The 26,931-nt window shown below is 42.4% G+C and overlaps 2 protein-coding genes across 2 annotated transcripts; both read left to right on the top strand.

The window, feature by feature from the left end:
* Positions 1-196: 196 nt before the first annotated feature.
* On the top strand, positions 197-8,826 carry LOC116517677 (UPF0488 protein CG14286-like). The gene is given in 10 exon segments (XM_032230791.1): positions 197-667; positions 1,066-1,092; positions 2,010-2,072; positions 2,351-2,417; positions 2,420-2,440; positions 3,920-4,057; positions 7,618-7,729; positions 7,731-7,897; positions 7,900-8,139; positions 8,716-8,826. Coding segments are annotated over 8 exon segments (846 nt in total). The 5' UTR covers positions 197-667; positions 1,066-1,092; positions 2,010-2,063; the 3' UTR covers positions 8,808-8,826.
* A 4,754-nt stretch (positions 8,827-13,580) lies between these two features.
* LOC116517851 (UPF0488 protein C8orf33 homolog) lies at positions 13,581-18,419 on the top strand (the record flags this gene model as incomplete). The annotated part of the gene is given in 4 exon segments (XM_032231023.1): positions 13,581-13,698; positions 17,236-17,382; positions 18,140-18,272; positions 18,274-18,419. Coding segments are annotated over 4 exon segments (471 nt in total), but the record flags the coding sequence as incomplete, so codon positions are not given.
* Positions 18,420-26,931: the final 8,512 nt, after the last annotated feature.

Raw genomic sequence — 26,931 nt, 5'->3', positions numbered from 1 at the left:
TCCTATTGCAAGAGATTCTCAGTCATCCAAGTCATGGATGTATCAAAGTGCTTTTTCAGGGGGCAACTGGACGTTTTGAAGTCTTTTTCAAGACATTTTGCTTCTCATCCAAGAAGCTTCTTCAGTTTTGACAGGATCTCCTCACCATCCTGTCAGAGCTGACGAAGCTTCTTGGGTGAGAAGCAAAACATCTTCAAAAGAAAAAAAAACCAAGAAAAACCAGTTACCTGCTCTTCCTTGCCCAGATTGCAAAATTATTTTTAGTACTTATAATGTAATATTTGGAAAAATAGTAGTTTTGCCGCAATGTTCTGTGGACCCCATGCAGCCTCATTGTGAAGATAGTGATCAGAAAATGTACTAGTAGTTTTCAATAATACATCAAGCCCTTTCCAGAACTGTATGAGAGGCTATCCATTCATTGGGGGTAAGCTCATTGCGGGCAAAACTACAACTGACCTGCCAGCCAATCAGAGGAAGGGACGACTTCCGGGCGGAACTGATTTTTCCGAGCTCCGGAGCGACAGAGGAAGCAGTCCAGCGACGGACCGGGCCCGCCTTGCTCGTGCTTGCGGTGGGATCCCAATGGAGTAACTTACATGAAAGTTAAATTAAGAAACTGGACTTCGGCCCCAGTGTCTTTCGCAGCGCATTGGTCCGAACTGGAGTGAGGGTGGAGGAATCTCTGTAAATTTAAGGGGAGAGGGGTAACGGAGCGCGGCCTGGTCGGGCATGAGATCTGGAATCGGGAAGCTTTTGCGTGCTTTTAATTTCAGTTTCCAATAAATGCAGATTATTAAAAGCCCGACAGGCCGGTTCCCTGTTTAAGGGCGGCAGGTGCATGATTTGAGATTAAGTTTATATTAGGAAGTCACTGTTTTAATTCTCGGTCCTACCTTAACTTCGTACTTACTACTACTACTACTACTACTATACTACTACTACTACTACTACTACTACTACTACTACTACTTATTATTAATACGGGAAGATGGTGGTGGTTAGGAATTCTGTTTGCAAACTCGGATTAATTTTAAAGTGGAACCCTTTCTGTTTGCATTTTAGCGACCTGATAGAGAACTGCAAATAGAGGTATGACATTGCCCTGGAACAAAAATGTATTTGTGTTGAGAATAAGCTCCGTTTTCTTGCAAAAAAAAAGTATGCATATGTAATTTTTTATTATGTATCAAATTTACAAACCAGTCAAGTCACAGACTGGGCAGCGTACAATTAAAAACATAAATACTGGACCCAAAGGCATATTAAAATGATTAGATTTTAATATGTTTATAAATATATTTATATAAGTAGATTTAAATATTTTAGTTAATTCAAGACTGCTGTTTTTCCCCAGAACAACAATTTTTGAGGTGAATTGGCCCAAAGTCACCCAGCTGGGTTTTTATGCCTAAGGTCTGACAAGAACTCAGTCTCCTTCCCCACTGCACTAAATTGACCCCCAAAATTCTTGATAGTCTAAATAAACGGAGTATCTGGAACTAGGTAGATTCCTTTGTTTCTTATTGCTCATTTTCTGCTGTTTCAATGACTTGATGCTCTCAGTAGAGTCATTCTGGAGCCTCCTGTAATTTCTTTGTTTATAATTTGGTTTGATTTGATGCCACCTGACTCCAATGACTCTGGGCAGTTCATAATACACTATGTATGTATGTGTATGTATGTATGTATGTATAGTATGTATGTATGTAATCAGATCATGTTTAGCAATGAAGCGTGTTGGTTTATAAGAAAACAAATTTTAAAGAAATCTTGATCTGAATACCTGAGAGTTTTAATATTTTGGTCATAATGACATACTGCAATGTTATTAACGTAAAGGAAAAATGGAATAGAAAAAAAAATTTAAGAAACTTTGTAAAGCTATCCAAACAATATAAAAAATGTCACTCCCAGAAATGTTTATCAGTTATGTAGAAACATTGTTGGGCATGGGGGGGGGGGAGAGAGATTTCATGATAATGTTCTTGTTTCACCTTGTATACTAGGCAAATGGGAGAGAAAATAACAAGATTTTACGTGAACAAGTGCAAACTTTCTTAATGGAAGAGGTAAGATGTGAATTCCTTATGGCAACAGATGTGGCAAACTGCTTTGATTTGCTTAAGATTAAAGCAGTATAAAAGTTCCAGAAATAGCTAACTGTCTAAACATTAAGACTCCTGCAATTTTAATTACTCTGTAGGGCAATGAATATAGCAAGCACAGGAATTTTGCCGCAACCAACAGTATTGGGATTTAAAGGTTATTTAAGTTTTGCACGCAAGCATGTGCAAATCACTTTTTAAAAAACACTGGCCCTTAATGCGTACATTTTCCATTGATCCAGGCTCCCAAACCGACATTTCAGGATGAACTGGAATGGTGCATCACTCAACTGGAGACTGGCCTTTTGCGCCCAACCCAACTCCAAAACAAGGTAGGTTGTAAATAATAAAGCCTCTTATAGTGGACCCATTTGAAACCGTGCAGTGTTTCTCAACCTCAGCATTTTATTTTTTAAGAGTTTTTATTGTTTTTATTAAAGAAAATACCCCCCAAAATCATCTTCATTACATCTTGTAGAAAGCATATCCATTGGTTACAGGTACATTTCGTGCGTTTCTTCCACAATCAGATATTTCATTCAGTTTAAATTGTACATTTTAGAATTATATTTTACTATCACTATACCACCATTTTCATTTAATTAGGGTTTTAAAGACACAGCCACCTACTGGCATTTTTTTTCCAGTCTCAATGAATCTGCCACGACTTTACATCTTTATAACATATTCTAAAAGAAAGTCAGTTAAAAGGATATCTAACATTCCCTCTCCCTTCCCCCCCCCAATTCACAGATAAATGCTTCTGTCCGTTTATTTTTACTAGTACAACACAACCTGCTTGTATCATTAAATATTATCCATTAACATTTCTTTGTTGTTATTGTGGTTAGCTAAAAATTATTTACTATTTTTCTCACCTCTCCACAGCCCAAAATAGATTTACCTTTAAACCATCTCTAAACAAAAATTTATGAATAAGTGTTAACAAAATAACCATTTAATAGCAATAGCAATAGCAGTTAGACTTATATACCGCGTCATAGGGGTTTCAGCCCTCTTTAAGCGGTTTACAGGGTCAGCATATCGCCCCACAGTCTGGGTCCTCATTTTACCCACCTCGGAAGGATGGAAGGCTGAGTCAACCCTGAGCCGGTGAGATTAGAACCGCTGAACTGCAGATAACAGTCAGCTGAAGTGGCTGCAGTAAGCACTCTAACCACTGCACCACCTCGGCTCTTAAATTTAAAATCTAAGACAATCTAAAAGATGTTGACATTTCTAGTTAATAATCACCAAGTATGCATTAACATTTCCTTCTTGTTATTATAGTTAAGCAAAAAAAAAACCAGTTGTTTGCTATTCATATCATCTCCACTCTTCTGATCCAAATTTTATACCTTCATAACAAGATCTAAACAAAAATTTATAAGGTTTATAAGTCTTTTCGCCAGATCTCAGCAACCTCAGCATTTCTAAGATACATGACTAACACCCAGAATTCTCTACCCAGTAGGCTGACTTAGGAATTTTGGAAGTTGAACTCCACACATAAGTTTCTGAGGTTGGGAAACCCTGCTGAAGAGCAAAGGCACAGGAAATTAATGCCATTTTTCTGGCAAAAACTGTAAATTATGGTCCCATGACAATGGGACACTGCAAATGTGGATTGGTTGAAAAGTATCCAAAATGCAATTATATGACCACAAGGGGGGATAGCCATTGGAACTTCAAAACTGGGGTTGTAATTTACTCGAGGAGTCAAACATTTGCTAAGTGACTAGTCACAATTCAAGGACTACTTGTAATGCCATGACATGAATAACTTTTACATTCTTCATCTCCGAGAGCAGCCGATGAAACACGGCACATCCTTAGAGTATTGCGCTCCCACAAAGCTCCCCTTGTGAAGAAGCGGCAAATGATGCACCATGTCTTTGGAGATTACCGTCTCAAAATGGCTGAAGAAAACAAGAGAACAGCAAAAGCTGGTGAGCTGTCAGGTCTTGCCTTTTGTGTCAGTCACTCACTCATGCTACTTCTCCCAGTTCTTTCTGTTAGGTAAGATCCCTGTTCGGAGAGCGAATACGTTCAGCGAAGCTTTGTGAGAGTTGTGTTGGGAACACACAAACCAGCATACAGAGATACTGCAGTTTAAATAGGCTTTTACTTTCGTGGAAATAGAGGTATCAGAGTCCATCAAACAGTTAAAGTCATACACAGATAAGACAGTCAGTCATCAATGTCTTTCACTTAAGGGATAATCCAAATAACATAATCCAGTATCATATAAACAGTCTGGTACAAAAGTTTGCTAACAGTTGCAAAACTTACAATAGCTCACGGCACTTTCTAACAGCCAGCTTCCAAAAAACACTCAGATTAGATCAGCCCAGCATCTACTGAACGGAGAGCTAATAATCATTCTGGCTCCCTCTTATGGCTGATTGAGGAAAACAGCAACCAATCACATTTTACAGTATGATTTAAAGAAACAGTTATAGCATTGTTACATGATTTATATATTGCCAACCCAGCCGTTAGAATTATATTCCTAACACTTTCCTCCATGTGTATGGAGATTCTTAGTCATCCAGGTCATGGTTGTCCCAAAGGTGATTTTTCAGGAGACAACTGGACTTCCTTTTTCTTTTGAAGAGGTTTTGCTTCTCATCCAAGAAGCTTCTTCAGCTCTGACTGGATGGTGGGGAATGGAAGGATATATACCTTTGTGGACGCTGGTCATTTGCATTCTTTTAAGGAGTCGTTGAGGCCGCTAGAGCAGGGATTGGCAACCTTAAACACTCAAAGAGCCACAAAGGTCCTAACCAGAATTCTGGAGCCAACCAGAAGTCCGGTTTCCCCACCATAGTCTCGTCCTAGGGCGGCGTCCTTTTTCCTCTACCTGTCCTAATCCAAAGCCCTATCAATTGTGGAGCTGACCGGAAAACCCGCCCCTTGCCCTAGAGTCTCCTCCTGGGACACTGTGCTTTCCCACCTCCCAACCAGAAGCTTCTCCCAAAATTGTGGCAGCAACAGGGAGCCACAACAGAAGGATGAAAGAGCCACAGAGCTGTGGGTTGATGACCCCTGCACTAGAGGTTTATCTGTCTTCAGGGTCCATGTCTTTGGTTCTTAACCTGCTATAGCCATCACCTATATGGGTTTGTCATGCCTCCCGCATGTCAATGATCCTTCCCTTTAAAAAGTCTTGCTTTCTTTTCTCCTTTCCTCTTTTTAATGTGTGTGCTGTGAGGGCAGAGAAAGGTTCCTTTGGCTTGAGGACAGATCACTCGTACAGGATCTCTGCAGGTAGAAGTTGCAGCCGTCTGAAAGTTGCTCATCTTTGTCCTAGATCCAAACAACATTATTTGTTTGTTTGTCTGTCAACAAATACAAGGAAGCAAATATCAGTATAGACGTGGACAAATGAAAAATGGCACAAATAAATGAATATAAGCTAACAAAACAGCCATAAGCACATAAAATGAGTACATAAATGGGGACGGTAGGCACGCTGGTGTGCTTATGCCTGCCCCCTAAGGGACCTCTAAAGAAACGTAAGGTCCATGGTAGACAGTTTGAGTTTAAAGGTATAGCAATAGCAATAGCAGTTAGACTTATATACCGCTTCATAGGGCTTTCAGCCCTCTCTAAGCAGTTTACAGAGTCAGCATTGCCCCCACAGTCTGGATCCTCATTTCACCCACCTCGGAAGGATGGAAGGCTGAGTCAACCTTGAGCCGGTGAGATTTGAACCGCTGAACGCAGATAGCAGTCAGCTGAAGTGGCCTGCAGTACTGCACCCTAACCACTGCGCCACCTCGGCTCTTATGGGGGTTAGGGGAACTAACAACAGGATCTGGTAAAGTGTTCCAGACATTTACTACTCTATTGCTGAAGTCGTATTTTCTGCAATCAAGATTAGAGTGGATTATATTTAGTTTGTATCTATTGATAGCCCTTGTGTGTTGTGGTTGAAGTTAAAGCAGTCACTGACAGGTAGGACGTTATGGCGGATAATCTTGTGTATTAAGCTTAGGTCGGAACGTAGACTGCATAGTTCAATGTTATCCAGGCCTAAAATTTCAAGCCTGGTGGTATAAGGAATTTTATTTCATGGTCCCTAACCAAGACCCCCAAGTTACAGAATGAAATGCCCCCATAGCGAGACACTGTCATCCAGTTTATCATGCTATTTAAAAGCCCCTCGCAGCTGTTGCAGAGTCAGCTGGAGCAGCCTTCTGTAACTTGAGGCCACCTTCCCCACATTATGATTTACAGCTTTCATTTCTGCTGTCTGCGGCCCTGCTGGCGGATGACGAGGGATCTTAAGCTCAACAACTGGAAATGCACCAGCTCAGACAAGATTAAGCAAAGGGGGCCAGCTGCAAAAGACAAGTGTAGAATCCCGTTCCTTTCATGAACATTAGGGAGCAAAGATGGACATCGGTTGAGACTGCTGGGGGGGAAAAACGGATGGAAATCGCTTCAGTCGAAGTGAGCCCTTCATTTTTCTTTTGATGAAACATCCATTCTGCACTTGCCTTAACTGACACCTGGCCTTGTCTTCTCTGAGATTCAGCCACTGCATTAGCAGCTAGGGATGTGGCTTTCAAAAGAGCCGAGATGGCGCAGTGGTTAGGGTGCAGTACTGCAGGCCACTTCAGCTGACTGTTATCTGCAGTTTAGCAGTTCAAATCTCACCGGCTCAAAGGTTGACTCAGCCTTCCATCCTTCCGAGGTGGGTGAAATGAGGTCAAGACTGTGTGGGCAATATGCTGACTCTGTAAACCACTTAGAGAGGGCTGTAAAGCACAGTGAAGTGGTATATAAGTCTAACTGCTATTGCTATTGCTAAATGGAGGCAGTCAGCCCATGTGAACAGAACAGACAGATAAGGAAGCAGAGGAGGAAAGTTCTGCAAAAGCTTCAGGCATTGATAATCTGGAAGGAATATACCCTATACTGTAAGGCTGTTGCTGGCTTCTTCTATCGGCTGAAGCCTTAGGTTGCTTGTTTTGCTGCTGTTAACATTGGAGCTTCATCTTCCATTAGAGGAGCAGGCAAATACAGGTAGACATCGACATATGACGCTAATGGGGCTCACCAACTTGCTATGCCCCTTAAATGAGCAATTTCAACCAAACTTGGTACACAGATGAGTTACTCTCTGGAAAAAAATACTGTGGGGGTAAGACATCCCTAACACCCTAGAGATATGTGTTCTGTTAAGATACAGCCTGTTGTGCCTTAAAATGGCTTCTACGTACTGCCGTAAAATGGCTTCTGTAGAGCGCAGTGGAGCGGCCATGGTAATGGTTTCACAGTACTCCACAAGGAGGCTCCCTCTGGTAAGAGGGAAAATCCGACATGAGAAATTATGTTTGGTCCTGACATTTTCCCCCTATAAATAAACACCCGGGTTATCGGCTAGTGACATATAAAATGTGGCTTTTATTCTTTAAAAGGTTCTGTAATTTGGTGTGATGGGTTGAGCGTGCTTTGGTAATTCAGTGGGGGTGTCCATGTTTCTGTTTCTGACCTGCAGGTGTGACGCCCGGGCAGGTAGAAATTCAACAAGGAAACAGCCTTCCTTTGGGCAGCGTGGTGTACAGGAAGCAGCAATCCGACAGCCCTTCTGCAGCGTCCACTTCATTGTACATCATCAGATAATGACTTCCAATTTAACTTCGTCCTGCCCGAAAGAACCACAGAAGAAATGGATAGAATCACGGCAGAAGAACATGGGTTGGGTGGCTCCAGAGAACAGTCTACTGGTAACGGTCCCACTAGGATGCTGGATTTCTCCACCGGAACACAGCAGCCCGGCTTGCTTTCAATTTCACCATCCCAGATGCTTCCTCGCCTTCAGGTGATGCCGTGGATCCTGGCTGCGGAGCTTCAGCAGAAGCAGCTCCAGAGAGAGACATCTCATCCAAAAAAACGGTGGTGACAACAGAGAGATCAGCCTCTTCACCATCTGATAGAGATGATGCGAAGGACTCTGTAAGCAGACGCAGCAAAGAACATCCTATGCAAGAGGTACCAAGATTGGAAGCCACCCAAGTAGGTACGGGGACCACTAAGTTTTAATTACTGTATTTTTCGGAGTATAAAACGCTCCAAAGTATAAGACACACCTAGGTTTTGGGGAGGAAAACAAGGGAAAACAAATCTGCCTCTGGCTCCCAGCAATTTTCCTCCGTGCAGCAAACAGCAAACAGTACAGACAATATATAGTGTTTGTGGTGTTACATTTCAGACTATACTTGTACAGATGCTGTTAAAATTGAGGTGGCTTTCTGGCTACTTTTGCAGACTGCCAACTGCCTACAGTTCGATCCTGGCTGGCTCAAGATTGACTCAGCCTTCCATCCTTGCGAGGTCGGTAAAATAAGTGCTATTGCTAAGTCCCCTTAGTTCAGCACCGTTATAAGTTGTTAAGCGAGTGGGCACTCAACGAGGGCTACCTGTAATGCATTAATTATACAACAATAATTGCACAGAATAAAAAAAATACTTCTTTCCCTTGGTAAACAATTTTCAGGTAGGCGAAAGAGATGCAAAGTAATGTGAATCTAATGTTATCGATTAAAATAGCAAAGGACTAAAGTTTTTTTTTTAAAAAAAAATCATTGGCACACAGCTTCAACAGAGGTTGCCGCAGAAGAATTGGTTGTAGCAGCTGGCGGACCATCTAAGAGAAAAAGAAGAAGAAGCCGCCACCGTCAAAAGTAGCACTCGTGACAAAGGAGGCGGAGACAACAAGCTTGGCGGTCAAGGGACATCTGAACCAGCTGAGATGTTACAGGCACGTAAAGACCAAGTTGAACGTGGGATAAGACGACTGAGTTAAGAACTGGAAGTCTGGTAATCAATGATGCAGAAGTATTCACATTAAGTCTACAGTCGTTTATCAGCACAGGTAGTCCTCAGCTTACGACCCCAATTGAGTCCAAAAGTTCTGTTGTTAAGGGAGACATTTGTTAAGTGAATTTTGCCCTGTTTTACCTTTCTCTTTTTTTCAAAAAAAAGTTTTTATTAGATAAACATTAAAAACATTGGACGTAGTGCGACATTTCCATATAGTGATTAGATCTTACAACGATTGCATTTTATATTCATTACATAGGCATGTGTAGTCAGTCAGATTACCTATCCATTGAGCCTTTCTTTATATAATTACTAATCCAATTCCTACCTATCACACATTCTTAATACCATATTTTCCAGTTCTTAACTTGTCTTGTGTATCTTGTGCCTTTCCCCTCATTTCTAACCATCGGGTACCATTTGTCCCAGAACTCGTATTTCGCAAGAAAGATTTACGACCTTTCTCGCCACAGTTGTTAAGCGAATCACTGCAGTCGATAAGTTCGTAGCCGGTGGTTAATTGAATCCGGCTTCCCCATTGACTTTGCTGATCAGAAGGGTTTAATATAATGTTTTTGTTCTCTCTTTTAAAAAAAAGAAAGAGGAAGATATATGTTAAAATTAAATAGTATACTGAAAAGGAATTATAAATACCATCAACATAAAATGGAGCTTGCTCAAAAGCTGAAAGGCACCAGTAAATGAGATGAAGAGGGGAAGTAGAGAGGAGAGAGGGATAGGAGAGAGGGCGGGGGGGGGGGAGAAGAGGAGGAGGGAAAGGAGGAGTGGAAAGGGAAGAGTGGGAAGTAGAGGAGAGAGGGATAGGAGAGGGGGGGGGGAGAAGAGGAGGAGGGAAAGGAGGTGGAAAGGGAAGAGAGGAGGAGGAGAGAGGAAGGGACGTAGAGAAGGATGACAGAGGGAAGAAAGGAGGGAGGGGGAGAGGAGAGGTGGGGGAGAAGAAAGTGATGGGTAGGGATAAATATGGTATATAGAGAGCAGAAGAGCCAATAATTGTTTTTGGGAGTTGATGGTAAGTTGAATTGATGTAAACATTTAATAATGCAATATGGCAGAGGTGGGTTCCTACCAGTTCACACCAGTTCGGTAGAACGGTTGGTTAAATCTACCGAACCGGTTAGAAGATGTTCTACCAATGGACCCGAAAAGCAGGCCACACCTACAGAAGAGGTTCCAAAAAATTTTGAAACCCGCCACAGACACACACACAGACTCACACAGAGAGAGAAAGAAAGGGGACTTCCTGTGGGAGGAGCCTGTCGCCGAGGAGCTCAACGAAGCCCTCTTAGAGTTCTGGTCTGTATATCTAATTAAGATCAATAGATATCATCCCTTTCTGGCAGAAAGGGACAGGCAGAAGCTCAGGTGTTAGGATTTATTCGTAGTTCACCGCCCTTTTTCCTTTTTTTTGGGCTGTGAATGAAGAAGAGTTCTAGCGTAACTGAGCTCTTATCTCCAGCCAGTTCTTCGCAGCTGCCTTTTTGCAGCCCTGACAGCCGACTCCCCCACTCAGGACATGAAATGTTTTTAAGATAATACGAGCGGGTCTTACTCCTGTGATGTTTTTTTATAACTATCTAAACACCAGCCTTGTTTTTTCTTTGAACGTCTCTGTGTAATTGGGATACAAAATGGCGTTTACTGTGTTGGTGATTGATGACGTAATTAACTGGCTTATTTCCCCGGAGACTGCTACTCATTAACAAGCAAAATCTACAATAATTTAGTGAGAACTGACCAGCTGAAGACACTGTTTATCTGTCTATTTTCAGATTTTATCTATAATGTCTCCCAGGTCTAAACAGGCAAAAAAATCCTCCCCGATTGTGCTTAAAGAACTTGTTAGTAAATCGCTGCCTTTGTCTCCTATGCCACCTACTGGAGATTCTTTGACACAGGAGCTTTTCTTTCAAAAATAATGACTTTAAGAAAGAAATCAAAGAATTTGTGCTGGATTTATGCGATAAAATACAGACCAAAATTGCCCAAATAAATGCGGATATGTTTGAAACCACGTCTATTTTGACAGATTATATTGAAGAAATGGAGACTAAATTGGAAACTTTGGAGGGGCTAATTTTAAATTGACTTCTAATATTCAAGCCTTACAACAGAGATTATGGACACTCAACACAACTTACAATGATAAATTATAACAGAAAGGCATCGCAATAAGAGTCAGAGGACTGCCTGAAAAGAAAGGAGAAAACCTGAAACAGACTTTTGTGTAGAAGCTTTCAGCAAGCGGGGAGGTCCGGGACTCAATTTTGATTGGAATATTAGAAAAATCTATCGCCAAAATTCGCATATAGCAGAGCAACGACAGCTTCCAAGAGACAAATATATACTTTTCACAAAAGAATCCAGAGATGCGATCTCACAAAAGTTTCACAATAGCAGGCTTCGAATCGATGGCCCATGATTTGTTCGTCTTTAAAGAAATTCCGCTCCGGATGCTGCAAGCAAGGAAAGGTTACACTTTTTTAACCCAAGAATCAGAAATCGTCAAATAAAGTATAGGTGGAGGCCCCAGTTGGAATCACAGTACATTGAAAATCAAAGATTTCGCATTAATTCTGTTTCGGAAGCCTGGGATTTATTATAAAACTCTGAGGCGGGGCTTCCTGATTCTTCGGAAACACGGAAGGACAAGGTGAAGGAAAGACAAGCAGCAAGTTACTTGGTTACAAGAAGGAGGGAGGTTCTCCCCCTATTGGAGAGACAGAAGAGCGGAAACTGAGGATTCAGTCATATTTTCAAAGCAGTGGGACATGTGGTTACAAGGGAGAGGGTAGCCTTCTCTTTCCGAAGGGCAGAAGAGTAAGGAATATAGACCCAGCGATGTTCTTAAAATACCTTCTAAGCTTTGGACTGATTATTTCTGTTTGGTAAATGGTAAAGCTGTGCACTGATGAGGAATCGCTTATGCTATTCCAGACAGAACATTATACGGGATTTATAAGATTTACTTGAATCTTAATCCAAACTGCGCATGAATGTGGCTTGGGAGGAATGGAGGGGGGAAGCGTGGCAGAAAGGAGGTGGATGGGATATTGATGAAGGGATCTTGGGTGAATGAACTGGTATGGGATTTTGGGTACACATTTTACGGATTTACATGCTGAAGTATAACATAAAAAGCTTAGGATTTTAAGTGAAGAGAGAGATCCTAATCATATGTAATTTGGCTTGGGTGGAATGGAGATGTGAAATGAAGGGTAGGAAGATGAGTACGAAAGTATGACTAGATGCTGTATTGAAGATAAATTGATTTTGTATAAACTAATATTTGAATATAAGGTTAAGAAGGTTTTTTTTGGAGAATTTACAGGAAGATGGGGGTAAATATCAAAGAAAGTAAGGGACGAAGACAAAATAAAATGGAATGATTCACACTGATTAAATTTTAAGAATGATGGGAGGCTGAGCATAATGCAAAAGATTTTAAGAAGTAAGGACGATGATAAAATATAAATGGAATGATTCACACTGTTTAAACTTTAAGAATGATGGGAGGCTGAGCATAATGTAAAAGATTTTAAGTTTTTTTTATTTACTTACTTTTTGTTTTTTGTTTTTTTTCTTTCTTTCTTTTTTTCTTTTCGGAGTGTTCTTTTTATTTTATTTTCATTTATTGTAATAAGATATTTTGAAGGTGAAGGGGTACTGAACTGTGCCGGGTGTGGGACCTGGGAAGTGGAGGGGGTTAGGGGGGGGGGTTCATGGGGTGGGTGGGTGGGGTGAAGATATAGTTTCAAATATAGAACAGAAGAAAACACTGTATACTGTTGATTTTTATATTTTCTTTTATTTTTCTCTTTTTTCTTTTGCTTTTTCCTTTCTTTTTCTTTTTAGCGTAACTGAATAGATTAAGGAATAGAATACACCATAGTGAGAAGTAGAGGAAAGGGAAAGAGAGAAGTAAGGAGGGAGGAAGAGGGGAATGTAAGGAGGATGAGAGGGGAAGGAGGCGAGAAAGGAGATAGGAGGGGAAAGGGAAGTAGGAGGGGTGATTGTTGGAGGGAGAAAGGAAAGTTGGGGGGGGAAGAAGGGGTGTATGAAAGCGATAGGTTGGGTTTATGAGTTGTTTAGGTTGGGGTTTTCTTTTCTTACTATTATATTATTCAATATCCAGTAATAAGTGAATGTACAAAATTGAAAATGAAAATGAAATAAAACATTTAAGCGAGGAGAAAAGAAAAAGAAAAGAAAGAAAGAAAGAAATAAAAAAAAAAAAAAAAAAAAAAAAAAAAAAAAAAAAAAAAAAGAAAAAAGAAAGAAAAAAGTGAGAGATAAAGAAAAAAAAAAAAAAGGACCGAGAAAAAGGAAGGAAAGAGAGAGAGAAAAAGAAAAAAAGAAAGAAAGAAAGAAGAAAAGAAAGAAAAGAAAGAGAAGAAAAAAGAAAGAAAGAAAAAGAAAGAAAGAAAGAAAACACATGGCTGGCAAGCCACTCCCACAAAGGAGGCCACACCACAGAGTAGGTTCGAAAAAATTTTGAAACCCACCACTGTAATATGGCTATGTATACTATGTAATAGTATACATGTGGTTATATGTTTTGAAAATGAAAAAAAAATGTGTGTGTATGTGTAGTTAGCTTGCAGTATCATGCTCAACTAATTCTCGTTTTCCCTCCCCCTGAATGTAACAGCAGAGGATCAATTGAAGAGGGAGGTAGACTGGTGCGTGGAACAGCTGGAACTCGGCCTGAAGACACAAAAATCATCTCCAAAACAGAGTGAGTGAGTTTGCTTGAAATCAAATTGTTTGCTTATTTAAATTCAACTGAGCCCCCCCTGCCCACCCATCCCCCGCCTCCAACTCCAACTAACTCTGGGCAGGTCACAATACATCACCTAAAAAAAAACCGAAGCCAATAGAAGCCAAACCAAGACGGGGCCCGATAAAATCTCTGCAGATGGACACAGAAATAACAAGGACCACACCCAACAAGGGCTCCCATCCATCTCGACCTGAGGCCCCGAGAGAACAAACAAGGCTTCATGATTTTAGGGACCTGCTACAGCCATGATGGCGAAGCTATGGCACCCATGCCAGAGATAGCACACAGAGCCCCCTCTGTGGGCATGTGCGCCATCGCCAGCTGTTTCTGGTTTCCGGAGTGCGCCAGCTAGTCTTTGCGGGTGCCGAAAAATACCCCCAAAATTGGCATGCGCACACCAGCCAGCTGTCTTCAGGTTTCCGGTGCTCTAACACCTGCCAAGACCAGCTGGCCGGGGCGCATGTCCGTGCCGGAAACCCGAAGACTAGCTGGCCGGCGCCCACATGCACATCGGCCATCTGGTCTTCGGGTTTCATGTGTCCCGGCATGCACATATTTACATGCATTCTACTTTGGGCACTCTGTGCGAAAAGGTTTGTCAGCACTGTCCTAAGGGGGGTGTGTGTGGGGGGATCACATGGATTTCAAGGCTGCGATTATCGAAGGTTTATTTATGCTAGACAAGGATTCTTCCTCCCTAAGAACCTCGTAGGGATCAGCAGGTGGCAGCAGTCAGGCAACCTTGAGATGATTCATCTTAAAAAAAAAGATCAGCAGTGTTAGGCCTGATATGTATTTGGCTGGAAAAGCTCCACATTAGACTGGGAAAGAAAGAAAGAAAACCTACCTATTATGTAGCCTAGAACACAGTTTTAGGCTGCATAAACAGAGGGGTGGAGTCAATATCATGTGATGTGTTAATACCACTTTATAATGCCTTGGTAAGGCCACACTTGGAATCATGCATCCGGTTTTGGTCACCAAGATGTAGAAAAGATGCTGAGACTCTAGAAAGAGTGCAGAGAAGAGCAACAAAGAGGATTAGGGGACTGGAGGCTAAAACATATGAAGAACAGTTGCAGGAACTGGATATGTCTAGTTTAATGAAAAGAAGGACCAGGGGAGACATGATAGCAGTCTTCCAATATCTCAGGGGTTGCCACAAAGAAGAGAGAGTCAAACTATTCTCCAAAGCACCTGAGGGGTAGAAGGAGAAGCAATGGGTAGAAACTAATCAAGGAGAGAAGCAACCTAGAACTGAGGAGAAATTTCCTGACAGTTAGAATAATTAATCAGTGGAACAATTTGCCTCCAGAAGTTGTGAATGCCCCAACACTGGAAGTCTTTAAGAAGAGATCGGGCGATCATTTGTCTGAAATGTTATTGTTTCCTGCTTGAGCAGGGGGTGGGCTAGAAGACCTCAGAGGTCCCTTCCAACTCCGTTATTCCGTTATCTAGGAATGTCTTGTTCCTGCAGTCCTTCCTTCCTGTTTTTGGATTGAGGTCTTTCCCAATCGCTTACACTCACTTTCATTGACCTTGATTGCACAATGGGGCAGTCCTGGTTCCTTTATTACTTTGAGGATGTTCCTTCCAGGATTGTCAACATCCTCTCAAGGAGAGTTTAAAATGCAGGGCGTATTCCAATAATCTCATGACATTGAGATACCAAACGGCAGATCCAGAGGTAGGCAGCGAACAACGACAATTCAACCAAACCCATTCCCTTTTCTGAATTTTGTCTGGGGGAGAAAATGGATCTGCTGCCTTTATCCATTCAGCGGGTTTTAAAAGCGTAGGTCGTATTTAATTTTGCATCACCGTAAATATGTATTCAGGCAGTCCTCCACTTACGGCCACCAGAATTTCCATGGCTCAGAAAGGCAGTGGTTAAGCGAGTGATTGTACCACCTTTTTTGACACAGTTGTTAAATCACTGCAGCTCTTCACTGAATCACATGGGCGTTGTGAATGAACTGACAGTCACTATAGGACATCTGAAGGCGTATTTTTGCTGCAAGTACTGACATCAACCATGTCCTTGACCCTCGAGTCCCTTTTTTTTTCATATGGAAACTTTTATTTCCCATTTCCATAACATATTCACATGTATACTATTACATAGCCAATATCATGTTGTGTTGTTGAATTTACATCAATTCATCTTACCATCAGCTCCTCTCCCCAAAAAAGAAATTATTGGCTCTTCTCTCCATACACCATATTTGTGCCTTATCCAACACTTTCTTCTCCCTTTCGCCTCCTCCTTATCCTACCTCCTTTCTTCCCTCCATCTTTTCTACTCTACTTCCCCTTCCTTTCTCCTTCTCGTCTCCCCTTTCCATCCTCCTTATTCTCCTCATCTTCCCCCCTGCCCTCTCTTCTATCCCTCTCTTCCTACCTTACTTCTCTCCTCTGCTTCTCACTCTTCCTCTCATTCACTTGGGTATTTCAGCTTCTGAGCAAGCTCCGTTTGTGTTGATGGCATTTATAACTCCATTTCAATATACATAACATACCTTGCTCCTTGTTTAAAAAATAAGACAAAACAGTATACATGTATGATCATAGTGCTTTAAAACCCAACACCCCCCCAAGCCTAATTTAGTTACAAATATTTACTTCCCTCCCTCCCACTCTCCCCCCCACATCCCCCCCAACCTTCCCCCCTGCCAACTTCCCAGAACCAATACAAGGTATAAGTCTTAACAAAAACAATCTAAAAATATTTGAAATGAGAGTAAAAATTAATAACGTCTTTCAACCCTCGAGTCCCTTTTGAGGAAGGACCAAGGATCCTTTGGGGTGAAGGGGTAAAGCAGTTTTAGCTGGGTGGACATGGTAGTAGTTTTCCAATATTTGAGGAGCTGCACAGAGAGGAAGGGGGTCAAGCTATTCTTCAAAGCACCAGACAAGGAATAATGGATGGAAACTGACCAAGGAAGAGATTCAACCTGGAAATGAGGAGAAATTTGAAAAAATCAACCCATGGTACAGAATTTGCCTTCGGAAGTTGTGGGTGCTTCATCACCGGTGTCAACTCAAAGCATTGCATGTCTGTTATCAAGTTGCCATGGTGAGGAAGGGGGGGAGCGCATTCCATGCATACCTTCGGCGAGAGTATTACAGCAGGCTTGTGAGGCGTGCACCTCGTTGGAGAATGTGATTTATGACACAAACCGAGGGGAGGGAAGAAACGGGGGCAAAGTTCAGCCATCATTTAATGAGGTCAGATCTGACTGCAATGGGGTATTGCCGAAATGGTGTCCTAACAAATGACTGGATTTCTTTCGAAACTTGGCTTGAGGCTCATGAATTAATTAGGGCAGCTTTCAGAAACCCGACAACTGTAAGCTTTCAAGAAGAGAAAGGACCGCCATCTATCAGAAATGGTGTAGGATCTTCTGCTTGGGCAAGGGGGGGGATTGGACTAGCTGACCTCCAAGGTCCCTTCCAACTCTGTTATTCTGTATTCTATTCTATTCTTTCCAGCGGAGGAAGCTCTCCGTGCCATCAAGACGTTGCGTAGCAAAAAAGCAGTGTTGGCGAAGAAACGTCAAGTGATGCGCCTGATGTTTGGCGACTACAGAGCAAAAATGGCGGAGGAAAGGCAGAAGCAGCTGAAGCTCTTGCAAACAGGTAAGATTTCTTTTTAATCCCAGTTTTCCAGCTTATTTTCAGTTTACAGATTCCATGTAGGGGCCCGCCAGAAGAGCTGGCGGCAGACTCAGACAGTGAGGAGGTTGGGGAGGAATCTGGGCCAGTCCTGGAGTCTGGGGAAGGCTCTGATGAGGGCTCTGTGTCGGAGGCAGAGAGGGGGCCAGGGCTGTATGCCAGTTATCAGCTGCCTTCAGAGTCAGATATCAGTGAGGCAGAAGAACAGCTGGAGCCTGTTCCCAGTGTGCGCGTGTCAGTGTCAGAGTGGCCAGATGAAGGGAACAGCTAAAGAACAGGGGTCGACTTAGGAATAAGGCCACAGGTGGACGATGAATTGCCCCTCCCAGAGGGGCAAAAAGAGGAGCGAAAGGCGAGTGGAGTTTGCAGGAGACAATTAGTTCGCTTAATTGGTTCGTGACTCTCCGAGGCTCCTTGCCAAGTTTTGCAGATATTGGCCTGTCCGCTCTCCAAGCCAGAGAAGGTCTTGTGACTGTAAATCCTCCCTCGAAAGACTTTGCTGGATGTGAATGAGCAGAATATACAGTAAATTAATAAAAAGGGTTTTTGTCGGGACAAGGAGTTTGCTTCATGCTCTTGGAAGCTTCGGTCAGAACAGTCCAACCAGTTGAGCTAGGAAGACAATTCAGGGCAAATACTAAGAGTAGACAGAGCATAGCAAATATCAGCCTTGCCAAGTGTTTGCGTTGATCTTTCATCTCTATCCTTCCACCCCTCTCAGCTTCAAAAGCAGCTCACATCACAGAAGTGAACGAAGAGACTCAGAAGAAGAGAAGCCAAGTCTTCAGAAAGTCTGCAGAAGAAGCCAGAACCTTCCAGGACCTTCCAGAACCTTCTCGCTGTCAGCCCCCAGCTTCTCAGATCGACAGACCCTTCCTCTTTTAAATTCAGGCCGTCGCAAGAGGAATTCTGCTTCAACTTTTTCTAAACTTTTCCTTTTGGCGGGGAGGATACCGATTTTCTTCTTTTTGGGGGTGGGGGGGAGAAGCAGTAATGAGGCGGGGGAAACCCAAATGGCAAGCATGGCCTGTGAAAGGGGGGAAATTGCACAATTGGAAAATCCCAATAAAGAAAGACTAATAAAAATACGGGGTTACAAGCCTGGGTTTATGAATTCAGTGCTAAATTTAAGCTGGGGGGGGGGGGAGAGAATACCTGATTTGATTCACTTTTTTTATGCAAATGCTTTCCTAAAGGGGTCCAAGTGATAGAGAGCTTGGTGATAGAGAGGGAGTTGCTTGACAATGAGACGGGCGGCATATAAATTTAATAATTAAGTGAATGAAATGGAGTAGAATAGAATAGAATAAACAGAGTTGGAAGGGACCTTGGAGGTCTTCTAGTCCAACCCCCTGCTTAGGCAGGAAACTCTACACTACTTCAGACCAATGGTTATCCAACATCATCTTGAAAACTTCCAGTGTTGGAGCAGTCACAACTTCTGGAGGCAAGTTGTTCCACTGATCAATTGTTCTGTCAGGAAATTTCTCCTTGGTTCTAAGTTGCTTCTCTCCTTGATTAGTTTCCACCCATTGCTTTTACCCATTGTCCTGCCCTCAGGTGCTTTGGGGAATAGTTTGACTCTCTCTTTGGGGCAGCCCCTGAGATATTGGAAGACTGCTATCATGTCTCCCTTGGGCCTTCTTTTCATTCAACTAGACATACTCAATTCCAACAACCATTCTCCATATGTTTTAGATGAACAAGATACTAGCAAATCTGCTTTCTGTTCACACACACCTGCAAACAGATGGCAAATCAGATGAGGGGCCTGAACATGTGAAAATTATCATGGCTTATTGATTGCTCCATTCTTCAAACTCTTCAGAGAAAAGTCCATGCTGTAGGTGCTTGTCAGCTGACCAGAAGCCATAACCAAGTTCGATCTCTCTGTCTTTAGGCAAATACCTTGATCTGCAACTTTCTAAGCCAGGGTTCGGAAATCTTAAACATTCAAAGAGCCATTTGGACCTGTATTCCACAGAAAAAAAAACACCGGGAGCCCCAAAACCCTTTTTTGACCTCTAAAATGAAGATAGTGCTACATATATTATTATTATTTACCTTTATGCGATGTATAAAATAACTATAGCATGTTGCATTTATGAAATCAATGAACTGCTACAGAGAAAACTTTTTTATTTCTGCATGCAACAAAAACATTTTGAACGGAAAAAAAGATGGGTCGAAAACCTCAATAAATCGCACGGCGGCGGGTATCATATTGGCAATTGGGACGCATATTTTGAGGGACAGGGAGCTGCAGCAGAGGGATGAAAGAGCCACATGCGGCTCCAGAGCGCAGGTGGCCGCCCCTATTCTGTGCAGAAATAGGTTTTCCTGGAAAGGAGAGAATTAGGGCTCATTAAGAACTGCTCATTCTTGCACCCTGATGCTCAAAAGGGCAGCTGATCTAACCTGTATACAACTTGGGCACTTTCGTAAAACCTGGATATGAAGAAGGATCGTCTATTGTGATTTAGCATGTTTGTGGGAGTATTTGGAACTGGCCACTGTAACATTTTGAAACAATGGGGTGGAGGGGTATTTGTTATTTCTTGGAATGCAGAAAATCAGAAGTTCCCACAACCAACTCTTAAGATCGGGAAGGATAATCTATGCCAACTTCCTCTCTGCGTGACTCAAACCTTTGGAGTCTCTGTTTGATTTTCTCTCAGCAAGGGAGCGTAGAAAGCTCCTGAACCGATCAAAGTATTGTTCCCATCGGATCAAAGTTCAAATAAATAGATCCAGGCTGTGCCTCTTGTTTTTTTTTTTTGAAAAACTCATTTCTGGAGCAGAGGTAGTCCTCTATTTGCAACGTTCGTTTAGCAGCTCTTCCACATTGCAACAGCAGTGAAAACAGTGATTTAACAACAGGTCCTTACACTTATTGACTCTCGTTGCATTCTCCATGCTCACGTGATCAGAATTTCGGTGCTTTATATCGAAGAGACCTGGAACAAAGCTATTCTCAAATCAAGTGAGCGAATCTAGCCATTATCATTCATATTCCATCGTTAGCAACTTAGTCCGATGTACATATGAAGCCAACCACAGTGTGCAGAAAATCCAGCGTTGGCTGGGCACTTGTGGCTTATTTAGGAATTCTGAAAGAAATTAACTGCTCAATTATCTTTATCATCCTGAGGATTGAATGTCCAGAGGGTAGGAGTTGAAAAAAAAATGTGTCCAGGATGTGAGGGCTGTAGATATTTTCCCAGCCCTCTTTTTGACTCGTGCAGCGTACAGGTCCTCAATGGAAGGCAGATTAGTAGCAATTGTTTTTTTCTGCAGTTCTAATTATCTGTTTGTTTGTTGTTGTTTATTATATTTATATGTTGCCCTTTTCCCCCGAAGGGGACTCAGGGCGGCTCACAACTCAAACCAGGGAAGGGGGATACAGACAAAAAATTAAAAAACGACACATAACAATGCATAATTTAAAACACACAACAGTCATACCATTCGAGACGGGGGCAACAGCTCTTTAGCCCCAGGCCTGTCGGAACAGCCAGGTTTTAAGGGCTATGCGGAAGGCCTGGAGGGTGGTGAGGGTGCAAATCTCCACGGGGAGTTCGTTCCAGAGGGTCGGAGCAGCCACAGAGAAGGCTCTCCTCCGGGTAGTCGCCAGTCGACACTGGCCGGTGGATGGAATTCGGAGGAGGCCTAATCTGTGGGATCTAATTGGTCTAGTGGAGGTCATTGGCAGCAGGCGGTCTCTCAACTTCGTCCGTCTGTCTTGTTAGGTTGCAGAACCAAACCAGACAGTTACGGAGGTGCTGATGACAGACTCAATAATTCCTCTGTAGAACTGAATCAGCAGCTCTTTGGTCAGTTTGAGCTTCCTGAGTTGGCGCAGAAAGAACATTCTTGGTGTGGGTTTTTTTATGACGTTTTTGATGTTAGTCGTTTTAGGTGGCAAGAAAAGAAACTCGGTTGTGAGAACAGACTATTTAAAAAGCTGTGGTCAGTGTACATCAATGTAAAATAGAAATATAGGCGATCTCTTGATATCGCTTTCCCTTCTAGCTCTGGCATTTTCTCAACGGTAACAAAAAACCGCCTGGCGGGACTCAGCTATGCCCTTGTAACCCGCGCAAGTTTGGCTTCTGAAGTTCGGCTCCACCAGCCAGCCCTTCTCATGGACCTTTTGGCCCTTCAGATCGGCTTTGCAATGCTGAATGATATATGGCGATGGCCTCTTCCATGATTGGCTAAAGATTGGGGTGGGTGCATATTTTAATTGGCCCCTTGACTAGATTCCTATGGAATAGCTAAGTGGAAGGATCTGAAAAAGAAGTACATAGGAGAAAGAGCTTGACTTCAGTCGCCATATAAAGCAACTAACATCACTTCCTGACCAGAAACTAATATCCTTGGAGACAAATTCAAGAGATTTCAAGATTTGCACTTTCTGATTACTGGTGGTGCAGTTCAAAAGGCTGTGTCTTCTATTCTGGCAAATCTTTTTTTTTTTTTAAGTAACTTTACTTCTGTGTTCAACTCTGCAGATTTTCTTTTAAAGAACAACATTTTTGGGATAAGGATCTTGGTGAATCGATTTATGAACTAAATTAAAATACTCTGGATCTGATCCACAATTGTCGGAAGTTAATATCTTGGATTTTGACAACACAAAAGCTATTGAAACATTGTAAGGACTTGTATATTTGACATAGCAAAGGCGCATTGGACAATTGCGAGACCCATTCCTGAACTTGGTTGGTATTTTTGGCTGGGAAACGGATCTCCGCTGGTCTGAAGAATCACCTAACACTCACCAGAAACCAGGGAAGCGGCAACAGCAAATGAATGTGAACATGGAAACAATCTTTTTTCAAAAAATTCATTAACAAAACATCTCAGAATCCAAGAAAAAGGGACCCTGTCTGTAACTTGCATACGATTAAGGCTCAGTTGTGTTTGCTGGTGAAGAATATCTAAGGTGGATGAAAGTTGTTTAAGCAAGGAAGTTCTAACTCCCCATTTCTCAGAATATCTGGCGGAACAGATATTTCTGCTCTTAATTTGGAGTAGTGTTAAGTTTTTCCTCCTAGTGAAGAAATTGTTGAACACTTGCTGAAACCCAGCACCAATTCCGTGGCATTGCAGCAATATTGAAAGTTCTGGGTCTGAAGTTAGGTTCCTGAATCTGCTAGAATGGAAGAGTTCTGGGTGGTCTACCTGTGCATGATTTTGTTTGTCTTAGTCCTTATTTTGATGAATCGGAAGCCAGATGATGACATCATGAAGAAGCCAGATGATGAGAAGCCCTCAACTTCCTATAGTCAGTTTGCCAGCAGTGCCGGAAAACCCTTGGAATATACGGAAGAAGAACTGGAGGCCTCCATGAAGAAGCTAACTGGGCTTTTCTTTAGCAAAAAGGAACCTCACTCTGATCACAGTGTCCACCAGAGAGAATCTTCAGGAAAAGAGCATCAGGTGAGCCACCGTAAAATCCAGGTAAAATGAGATAAAATGTAAGAGTCTCTTGAAGTCCTCAGCCTTCAAGGTGTAACCAGCCAAGGTCATTCAGACCGGTGATGTCTTCTTCAATTGACACGTCCACCTTTGAGGTAGCTACACATGGTTTAGTCCCATCTTGCATTTTGGTGGTTCCATTATTCAACCGCTTTTGAATTTTCATGGGTGGAAGGAGAATTTTCCTCCATAATTGCCTCTGAGATCTTGTAAACTCAGGCTGGTGGTATGGGGGTCTTCTCTGACCTCTTTTCCAAGTGCCTGAAATTTCTCCAAGAACCAAAGTCTTCTCCTTAGATTTTTAATTTCCCATAAAGTGTCCAAAATAGCCAAGCTTTAGCTTCATTACTAGGTTGTTTTTCCCACAAGCAATTTGGTTTTTATTATTTGTTCTTTTGGCAGTGAACTATATATTTTTCCAAAATCACAATTCCAAAGCACCCAGGTAGTTTCATTCGTGTCTTCTGATTGCCTAGCTTTCTGTACCTTATCTTTCCATCACGGAAGGGTTGCTGTCAGTTTTACTACCGGTTTGCAACCTGTGCCGCATGCATCGTTCAATGTAAATGTTCTTCGCGCATGTGCGGAACAATTTACAGTGAACTGCGAATGCACAGACACTCAAAACAAAAATGGCAGCGTCCCAGTGGTGGCGAGGGAACCGGTTCGGGGGCGTGGCAGGCCTGGGTCGCTGCTGATTCTGCGATCCAGGCCTGAATTCCACTAGGGTCAGCCGAACCGGGAGCAATCCACCTCTGGTTACCATGGGAAAGAATATGGTCTTGGCTACAATTGTCTAGGCAAATTTGGGGTTGAGTTTATTCGTGGTTGGAGCATCCACAACTTCTGGAGGAAAGTTGTTCCACTGATTAATTGTTCTAAACTATCAGGAAATCCCTCCTCAATTCCAGGTTGCCTCTCTCCTTGATTAGCTTCCATCCATTGCTTCTTGCTGTGCTTTCAGATGCTATGGAGAATAAATCGAACCCCCCCCCTTCTTTGGGCATAGCATATTAAATGACTACAGAATGCTGTGTCGTTAACCTGGGTTGTGTATTTGATTTAATGGCCTAACAGGTTGTGTGGACCAGCAAACCATGATTAGATAAATGAGCTCTTAGCACTACTATAGACCCTGTCTATAACTGGCCTGCATATCTGCAAGAAGATTCATCAAGACAACTGCATCTAATAACTCATCCATATATATTTAACAAGACAGAAGGTCAAGGTAGTAGAAGAAGGTATTCCTGCTATTTAACTAACTACCACTTTTAATTATTTGCAAATCTACTGGCTGATTTAGTACAAATCCTGCCCTGCTACCTGTCTGTCTTGGTGAACAAATCCCAAAGAGACTATTTGAAGTTCAGCCCAACATTAATGGCCCTCAAGCCATGTTCTCCTAAAATGGACATCCAGATTATAGAGTTGGCCATGGACTATTTATCACACCCTTCATATCTGTTTCAGCGTGACCCATTAATACACCTTCTGGTCTTCCTTGGCACCAGAAGGAAGGCCACTAAATCACTGAACACTCATCCCTGTTTAGGCCTGGTTAAATCCTCTGTGGCCTGCAGAGCAGAAACCAGGCAAAATACATTCTAGACTCAAATCTGGTTTGTAAATTGTGGTTTGTGGCTTGGTGCGTTCCATGAATCCACGTGATATGGCTTATTCCACAAGCCGTAGTTAATATAATAACAGAGTTGGAAGGGACCTTGGAGATCTTCTAGTCCAACCCCTGCTTAGGCAGGAAACCCTACACCAGACAAATGGCTATCCAACATCTTCTTTAAAACTCCCACTGTTGGAGCATTCACAATTCTGGAGGCAGTTGTTCCACTGATTAATTGTTCTCACTGTCAGGAAATTCTCCTTAGTTCTAAGTTGCTTCTCTCCTTGATTAGTTTCCACCCATTGCTTTTTGTCCTGCCCTTCAGGTGCTTTGGAGAATAGCTTGCCTCCCTCTTCTTTGGGGCAGCCCCTCAGATATTGGAAGACTGCTATCATCTCCCCCATGGTCCTTCTTTTCATAAGACTAGACTTACCCAGTTCCTGCAACCATTCTTCATCTGTTTTGGCCTCCAGTCCCCTAATCCTCTTTGTTGCTCTTCTCTGCACTCTTTCTAGAGTCTTCACATCCTTTTTACATTGTGGCAACCAAAACTGAATGCAGTATCCCAAGTGTGGCCTTACCAAGGCATTATAAAGTTATATTAACAATAACTGTTAACATAGCAGATCTTAGCATGAAGGTAGCTTAACTCTCCCCATCATTACGGAATCATTATTATTTTTTCCACAACAGCTTTCATCCAGAAATTCCAAACTATAGAGGGGAAGCATTTTTTCCCATATGTGTTTCTTTGTTTATGATGAAAATATCGCTCCTTTAATCCGATTTATGAACAGAACAAATAACAGAGTTGGAAGGGACTTGGAGGTCCTCTAGTCCAACCCCCTGCTCAATCAGGAAACCCTATACTAGCATTTCAGGCAAATGGCTTTCCACTCTCCTTAAAAATACCTCCCAGGCATGTATGTGTGGAATCAAGGTCAGGGATGCATTTTAGAGTTCAACCATAGGACAGGCAGTGTTCTTCTAAGCCGGATTATTATATTTTTAATCAAAAAAATCATGTTTCTAGGGTTTAATAAAAATGAACATAAAGCACTTGTTTGGGATGGTATTACTGAATGTTTGCACTATCAAATTCTTCCTGTTTTGGTCTCTTGTGCTGTTTCACTACAATAACATTAGCCCATTGTCAGATAATATATTTCCAACAAGAGGAAAATGGAGGCATATTTACAGTAGGGTAGAGTTCTTTCTTAACCTTCTGAAGAGTTTCTACTTTACTCCAATTAGAACCTCACTTGTCACTTAGCAATAGTAATGGCATTTAGACTTATATGCCGCTTCACAGTGCTTTACAGCCCTCTCTAAGTGGCTTACAGAGTCAACATAGTTCCCTGAACAATCTGGGTCCTCATTTTACCCATCTCGGAAGGATGGAAGGCTGAGTCAACCTTGAGCCGGTCAGGATCGAACTGCTAGCAGTCAGGAGAGTTAGCCTACAATACTGCATTCTAACCACTGGATGGATGGATGGATGGATGGATGGATGGATGGATGGATGGATGGATGGAAGGAAGGAAGGAAGGAAGGAAGGAAGGAAGGAATAGCACTTAGACTATATCCCGCTTCACAGTACTTTCCAGCCCTCTCTAAGAGTTTTACAGAGTCAGTATATTTCCCGGAACAATCTGGGTCCTCATTTTACCCACCTCGGAAGGATGGAAGGCTGAGTCCAGCCTTGAGCCTGGTGAGATTCGAACAGCCAAATTGCAGGCAGCCGGCAGTCAGCATAAGTAGCCTGCAGTACTGCGCACTAACCACTGCTCCACCATGATTCTTGGTGACACCTTTTTGAAGGGGATAATAATGTTGCAGAAATGGTGCCACATTGATTTAATAATTCCTTCTGCTTCCAGTATTCCAGCTCTGAGTGCCTCTATTTACTCATCCAAAAACTACCTGTATCTATCCTGTATTTTATACCCACTTTTCCCATGGACTAGTTACCATTCTGACTGAATAGAATAACAGTGGAAGGGACCTGGAGATCTTCTAGTCCAACCCCTGTTTAGGCAGGAAACTCTACACCACTTCAGACAAATGGCTATCCAATATCTTCTTAAAAACTCACAATGTTGGAGCATTCATAACTGTTGAGGGCAAGTTGTTCCACTGATTAATTGTTCTCACTGTCAGGAAATTCCTCCTTAGTTCTAAGTTGCTCCTCTCCTTATTAGTTTCACCCATGCTCTTGTCCTGCCTTCAGGTGCTTTGTAGAATAGTTTGACTCCCTCTTCTTTGGGGCAGCCCCTGAGATATTGGAAGACTGCTATCCGTCTCCCCTGGTCCTTCTTTTCATTCAACTAGACATACCCAGTTCCTGCAACCGTTCTTCATATGTTTTAGCCTCCAGTCCCCTAATCCTCTTGGTTGCTCTTCTCTGC

This window comes from Thamnophis elegans, chromosome 14 (genome assembly GCF_009769535.1).
Source record: "Thamnophis elegans isolate rThaEle1 chromosome 14, rThaEle1.pri, whole genome shotgun sequence".
In the NCBI taxonomy this organism is placed as follows: Eukaryota; Metazoa; Chordata; class Lepidosauria; order Squamata; family Colubridae; genus Thamnophis; species Thamnophis elegans.
Note: the sequence above shows the minus strand (reverse complement) of the source record. Positions and strands in the feature narration are given on the sequence as shown.